This window comes from Terrapene carolina, unplaced genomic scaffold (genome assembly GCF_002925995.2).
Source record: "Terrapene carolina triunguis isolate 2854851 unplaced genomic scaffold, T_m_triunguis-2.0 Scaffold93, whole genome shotgun sequence".
NCBI classification, from domain to species: domain Eukaryota; kingdom Metazoa; phylum Chordata; order Testudines; family Emydidae; genus Terrapene; species Terrapene triunguis.
The window spans coordinates 3,910,191-3,917,586 of NW_020664444.1; the positions used below are offsets into that span (position 1 = coordinate 3,910,191).

Sequence of the window (7,396 nt, forward strand, 5' to 3'; positions counted from 1 at the left end):
CTCCCCTCCCCCACCTCTCTGCCCCCCATTCGAATAGAGCTTGGCCACCCTAGGGAATCGGCCCCAGGGCTCCTGCCAGCAGCACTAGCCCCCGGGGACCCAGGAGCCTACCGCCTATTAGCCCCCCTGGCACAAACGCCACAAGCCCTGCTCTGCCTCCCCCCCCCCCCCCAGGAGTCTGACTCTGCCTGTTGGGCCTCTAGGGCCCCATTTCTGCCTTTGATTGCTCTGAGAGCCAGGAGTGGAACCCCGGAGTCCTGAGTCCCAGTCCACAGCACTGACTCCCCTGGCTCGCCTCTCGGGGCAACCCCACCCAGGCACCCCGCGCGATCCCGCCGAGCAGCGTGCACTGCTGCGTTCGAAACCACGGGCACACGCAGCCCTGCGTGTTGTAATCCTGCCACCTTTTCACAAGAGAAAAAGGATAGGCCCCCGGTTAAGTGGTGCTGTAGCTTTTGGGAGGGGGAAGGCTTGTGCTCTCATTGAAGTCGAGGACAAAATTCCTTTAGCGTTCAAAGGGGGCAGGATCAGGCCCTTGAAGACAAACAGTGGGCAATCCCGCAGCCACCTGTAGTAATGCTTTCGCTGGATATAAGATCTGGCATCGGTCGAGCTTTAACTGGTTTTCATTGCAAATGCAAACCTCAGCCAAGCTAGTAAAAAAAAGAGAAAAAACTCTAGGCCGGGTGGCATCCTATCAGACAGCCAATTTCCCTCTCTTTTTAAAATCTTCATTTAGTGCAAGGACCAGCACAACATGGTACTGACCTACAAGAAAGAAGGGATTGTATTTGCATATTCCCCCCCCCCCCCAATCCACCCCACTGCTGCTCAAAGATGGGATATTTTGGAGAACTCTGTGAGCTGCGGTTTGTGGGTCCAGGAAAAATAATTGAAAATCAGGACAGTCTTGATTTTCATAGAGATGGGTGATAATATTAACTGTTACATATCCTGTCAGATCCTGTTAGTCTCCGGCTAGGTAAGACGGTGTGGCTATGGAAGACCTGAAGTAAAGGACTAACCAGATCCCAAGTAACTAAAGTGAATAAAAACAAGGGCTATTAAATTATACTTTACTGATAGATTTTAACCTCTTTCTTACTGCACAGCTAAAGCACCAGTGCTGGTCAATGCACCAGTTATGTCCTCTCTGGATAGGTCTAATGAAATATCATCACTTAAAGAAATGCTACTGCTGTTGAATAGACACTGTGTCAGTGTTGCACAGTGAAAGGGATACAGAGATATGAGGAAAAGCTTCCCTGCCCTGCGATCTGTTTGACTGTGTGTGGAATAGTCTCTCTAAAGTGGAGTGGTGAAAGCCCTCATCATTTGGGCGAAACAGAGCACAGGAGACAATACAGGGCTGGTGGGTGGGAGGGGACCCTGAGATTTTTACTCTGTTCGTACCTAGTGAAATGGATGAGTTTGGCCTGAGTATGAATTGAAAGCCCCAGTCTTGTGATGAGCTCTGCGTGGGCTCAGGGATCCACCTGCATGGAGCTTGTTGCAGGATCGGGGTCTGAGCTCAGGATTTGGCCATTTTATGTAGCAGTATATACACAGAATATGTTGACTGCCCTTTAGTGATACAGTAGTTCTAAATATAGTGCTGCTAAGTACAGGAAATCACACTACTGAGAGGAGGGGAATTCTTCCCTGCCCTGGGGTTACAAAGCAATCATAACATCCCCTTTGGGAATACCTGGCCTAGGTCCCTGCCCTTGGGGAGTTGCCAGCAGGGCAGGCGTGCACGAGAAAAAAAACTTTGGAGGTAGTTAATTAGGCATGTAGTTATGTAGCTGGAAGTGATGGGGTTGCTTAGGTATAAGTGAGGGCAGAATATTGTCTTCATATATTGTGCTGTAGGTAGCAATTGTAATTCCCTCCATTCATGTTCAATTTGTTTCTGTGGTAAATTGAGACACTGGCAATTGACCTTTACCACATCACAACTGTTGTTAGCAAATCTGCCAGGGTCTGACTCTGAGTATGAAATGAATATAGCGTTGAATGAAGCCAGCAGCTAAATTTGTGTCTTCAGACTGATAAACATCTTAGGTATTAGACTGTAGAGGCACTTGGTGACTGCCTCGTTGTGCTGCTGACCTGTGCTGAAGACGTCCCATGGTCTGTAACGTTCCATGTTAATGTCTTATAGCTTGTAGGGTAGAACATTTAATGGGCTTGAGATATTCATTCGGCAGATTAAACGAGCACATTTGAAACTGGCTTGAAATCAACAATCAGTTCCACTTTGGGCTGGAGAATAAGTTTAGGGGAAAGGGAAATCTGGTACTGGAATTACTGAATAAACAAGAGGGAGTTGTAGTGAGTGTAAATTTACTCCTTTGCTGCTGGGCTGATTCCCTTAACCTCGACTTTCTGCTGCTATTGTAGGAATTTGTCCAATTTTCTCCAAGGTGGTAGTGGTTGCTATGCCCAGGTTGAGTTCATGATTGTGACTTTTCTAGTTAATTCTCATAATTATATTTGGCCTGTATATGTGGCATGTTCTTATTATGGTTTCCTTTGTCCACCCTCCCCCATTTCTTCCAGTTGTTAGTTACCTCCATTGGTTGTGACTTGTCTGGATGAGAATGTATGGCTATCAAGGCAGGGCCTAGCTTTCACTCTGGGTTTGCGCAGCACTGAACACAATGCTGTACAAACCCTGACTGGGCCCTCTACGTGTGGCCGTGACACATATTAAGAATAATAATGAACGCCAAAGTGGGGCAAATCTGGAAAACATTGCGCTTCTCTTAGCAGAAAGAAGGACAATTATAGTCAAGATGTTTTATTTAGCAAATCCTCGTCAGCAGTTTTCACAGAGACTCGAATGCTTTGACGCAAAGGATGGGGACTACATTTATAAACTTAAATAAAATCTGTCCCTTTAGGGAGATCTTTCGCTCTGTTACTGGAAATGGAGGAAAAAATTATTTGTGAATTTCCTCTGTCAGGTCTGAGAAGACTTTGAGATTATGCATCCATCGGCGAGATACATAATGACCTTCATAATTCATATAATTCCTTTTTTATTTCTAAACATCTTATAGCAGATGGGCCTGATGTAACAAGCTGCTCTCCTGAAATCTGTAATATACATAGAGCCGATCTAACTGAAGTCCAAGGATTCCTTCCCATTGTCTTCAATCAGCATTGCCTCAGGCCCATAGCCTTCTGGGTTTGAAGGTAAAACTGAATCCTTTTTGTTTCTTGCCTTCCCTCAGTCCCATCGCAAGTTTTCAGCTCCCAGGCATGGCCACCTGGGCTTCCTCCCTCATAAGAGAAGCCGGCGTCACCGCGGGAAGGTGAAGACCTGGCCCAAGGATGATCCCAGCAAGCCAGTCCACCTGACAGCCTTTCTGGGCTACAAAGCTGGCATGACGCACATCCTACGAGAAGTTCACAGGCCAGGACTGAGTAAGAGGCTTTGATTGAATCAGCTAGTTTGAGTCCAGGGAAGGATAGAGGGAAAAGTCTCTTATGGCCGGCTGGGATGGATAGCTCATGGGGATTGGGAATGGGTTATGGAGCTCTAGCTTAGCCTGGATTTGAAATGGCAGTTCACCAATGACCAAAAATCATCTGGCAGCTGTTTAGACGTTCTCAGTGCAATTCCTACCTTACATCATAAGGTCACCAGCACAGCTGGTATTAGTTAGCTCCCTGTTGGCAGAGAAGCCAAGCAGTGAATAGCCCATGGAGGGATAACTTCCCTCATACTCTGCATGGGGTCCCAGGGTTTAGGTGGGGACGTTGTGTACTGTTGCTTTCTGAGCAGTAGACAAAGGTAGGTCTCCAGTTCTGTGCAACTGGCATCCCCATCTGCTCTAAGTTAATTGGCCTTTATAAAAGGCGGAGACACCAATAGACAGTTGCCCTCTGCTGGGACACGATGTAGTTGAAGGTGCATTGGGCACCAGGAACTTGGGTATCTAATTAAGAGAATTACTGGCCACCCACGGCTCCCCTGAAAGAACCTGGTCCTGTGAGAACTGAGCACAGTCAGCTCCCATTGACTTCACTGCTACACCCTTTGATTTCAGAGCTTTCCAAGAGGGAAGAGGTGGAAGCAGTAACAATAGTGGAGACCCCACCCCTGGTAGTGGTTGGGCTTGTGGGATACATAGACACTCCCAGGGGCCTGAGAAATTTCAGGACCATTTTTGCTGAGCACCTCAGCGATGAGTGCAGACGCCGCTTCTACAAGAACTGGTAAGAGTCTCTCGGCGCATGGGTTTCCTGGCAATTGTAACAGCGTCGCCTTTCCCCACCCCCACGTTAGCCACAAGAGGCTCTTCGTAATGTCTCCACATTGGAATCCTTCCCTCGGGGGTGAAATGCAGCAGCTGTTTAATTGCGCACAGCTGCACGACACGACCATTTGGGCTACTGTGAATAAGAACGCGTGCGCACAAATTTCTGGTTCATGTAATAATAGTACTGAGTTATTTGTCTCGGTGATGTGGCAGTGAGTTCCACAGGTCAATTATACATTGCGTAGCTGAGGCCAGCTTCTGCTCACCATTGTAATTGGTTCACCAAAGTAACTCTACTGACGTCAATAGAGTAATTCCAGTTTTACGGGGGTGCAAATTAAAGCAAAATCTAGCCCATGGCCCTTCGGCACCTTTGTAGAGATTGACTCCCCAAATCTTGGAGCGGCAGTGGGGAAAGTGATCGCTTGAGTCCTTGTAATTGAGTAAACTTATGGCTGTGTAGCCATGCCTTCTATCTGACCCCTAAAATGTCCCTGATCCTCAGTAGAGAGACTGTTTTGTCTCATTTCCATTTAGCTCTATTTTTGCTGTTGTATTTTGACGTCACTAAGGGTACGTCTGTACTTACCTCCGGGTCCGGCGGTAAGCAATCGATCTTCTGGGATCGATTTATCGCGTCTTGTCTAGACACGATAAATCGATCCCGGATCGATCCCGGAAGTGCTTGCCGTCGACACCGGTACTCCTGCTCCGCGAGAGGAGTACGCGGAGTCGACGGGGGAGCCTGCCTGCCACGTCTGGACCCGCGGTAAGTTCGAACTAAGGTACTTCGACTTCAGCTACGTTATTAACGTAGCTGAAGTTGCGTATCTTAGTTCGAAGTGGGGGGTTAGTGTGGACCAGGCCTAATAAGTGAGCAAATCAGTGGGTGTCAACTGGATTCTCTATACAAAAAGCTGCCAGAATTGCAAGTGTTGTCGGTCCATTAATGTCCTTCCACCATTTCCTCCTCTGAGCTCCCTCTAATGGTCTTCTGTGTATTGCATTTGCTCACCTCAGCTTGGTGCAACGATGGATGCATGATGCTTCCAATAGCATGCCTTAATAATATATGGAGATATACCTATCTCATAGAGCTGGAAGGGACCTTGAAAGGTCATTGAGTCTAGCCCCCTGCCTTCACTAGCAGGACCAAGTACTGATTTTTTGCCCCAGATCCCTAAGTGGCCCCCTCAAGGCAGGCCAATGCTCAAACCACTGAGCTATCCCTCCCCCCCTTAAGCAACCTTGTCACACATGTTGTACTGTGTTTCTGAGATTCGGCGCTTCATTATTCCAGTCTCCAGCATAATTAAAAGGCTCCTGTCCTTAGGCACAAGAGCAAGAAGAAGGCCTTCACCAAGTACTGCAAAAAGTGGCAGGACAAGGACGGGAAGAAACAGCTAGAGAAGGATTTTGCAGCCATGAAGAAGTACTGCAAGGTCATTAGAGTCATCGTCCACACTCAGGTCAGAACTTCACACAGGGTGTGGGGCTTGATCCCAATAGCCTGTTGGAGTGGGGCGAGGGCTTGGAAGCCGAGAGCAACTAGCAGGTGGGAATCGGGGCACTTCTCATCACTGGGGGGGAATGGAGGGTCTTGTTGGCTGGGGCCTCTTGTCACTGGTGCGGGATTTGGAGTGGCAGGCGAGTTAGTGGGTGCTGGAGCTGCGGTATGTGCACGCTGCAGGAGGTGCATGCTGACGTTGCAGCCACTTATCAAAGAGCAACCTCGTCCATTTGAAAGTGCAAGGGGGAATCCAACGGGCACAATGGAAGTCTCTACACTGGGATTCGCCCAGGAGCCTGGCACTGACACCCCGGCTGCTGTGGAAGGGTTGGGCCTGGGGTTTTTCATCTCCTTGCTGCTGCTCGGGACCCTGGAGAAGCCACAGGGCTCGCAGTGGGCAGTGCCAGAGGCACTCACAAGTTCGTTGGGAGGAAGCAGGCATTGGTCCCAAGCCCCTCAGTGAACGGTGTAACGCTAGCAACTGGTGTCAGGTGATGGGGTAAAAATAACCTGTGATCCTGGCCGCAGGGAAGGGCTTGCCAGATGCCAGAGCTACTGGATACTCAGGGGCTATTTGAATTGGGATCCTCAGGGAGCTCTCAACTCCTCAGAGCCCAGGAGGATCTGGGCTGGCCCGAGGGCCCTTTGGGCTAGTTCGGGCTTGTCAGCTCGCCACGGCAGGTCTAAAGTTGTGTCTGGCCACACGACACGGATAGGCCCGGGCTGCCGCCATCACTACCCGCTGATTTTTGAAAAGTGGGATGCGACACCAGCGCTGGGAGGTGATGTGACGCCGCAGCGCTGCCGTCTAGCACTGTGTGAGGAGGGGATCTTCTTGGGGAGCCCAGGGCTGGTCACATGGCCATTTGTGGGATTGCATCGATCTGAGCTGCATGGGTGGGGCTGACAAGTGCTGCTGAGGCCGAGGAGAGGAGAACGCCGCCCACGGTGGGTGGAAATACAGGCCAAAAGCACAAAACGCTGCCGGACTAGCCCCCAGTCTGCTGCACGTGCGTCTCTGAACAGTCCCGTTGGAGACAGTGGGACTGCCCCTGCGAGTCAGGGCTGGAGGGTTTGTCCCTGTGGCCGTATCCATGCAGCTGCTGCACAGCTGGTGAGCTCCAGTGACACACACAGCTCAGCTCCTGTTAAAATCCATCCAGCTAGCCCCGGGCTCAGAGGGTTCTCTGCAGAGCCCAGTTTCCATGTCTGTGCCCAGCTCGCCCCGGAAGGGTGGGCGTCGCTCTGTTCCTAGCCACGCCATGCTTAGTCGGGGGTGCACATGGCATGTCTTAGTGTTTTGTTCTCTGGGATTCCAGTTAAGCGTGAAACAGCATCTCAGCTGGCAATAGTAGCAGAGTGGTCAGGAGGTGAACACGTGTTTCTGATGGTGGGTGGGGAAGGGGAAGGCCTGCTTCCTAGGAACTAGTAATAACTCATGCTACAGAAATGCAGCTTGTGTCAGTCACCACGTAGCCTGATGGCATGCTGGGTAAGTGTGTGTGTGTGTGCGTGCACCATGCCTGGTGTGCATGTGTTGGTGCGTTCAGTGAGAATGTGTGTGTTTGCACTTGGCGAGTGTGTGTGCATGTGTGCTTAGTGAAAGTGTGTGTGT

General features: G+C 49.9%; 1 protein-coding gene across 1 annotated transcript in view; it reads left to right on the forward strand.

Annotated features, from left to right (window-relative positions):
* Positions 1-1,417: 1,417 nt before the first annotated feature.
* Positions 1,418-7,396, forward strand: part of RPL3L (ribosomal protein L3 like) — a 12,075-nt gene continuing 6,096 nt past the window's right edge. The window contains exons 1-4 of the mRNA XM_024212419.3: positions 1,418-2,133; positions 3,240-3,432; positions 4,059-4,227; positions 5,605-5,740. Of these exons, the coding sequence (XP_024068187.1) occupies positions 2,131-2,133; positions 3,240-3,432; positions 4,059-4,227; positions 5,605-5,740 (501 nt within the window). The 5' untranslated portion in view covers positions 1,418-2,130. The remainder of the gene's footprint in view (positions 2,134-3,239; positions 3,433-4,058; positions 4,228-5,604; positions 5,741-7,396) is intronic.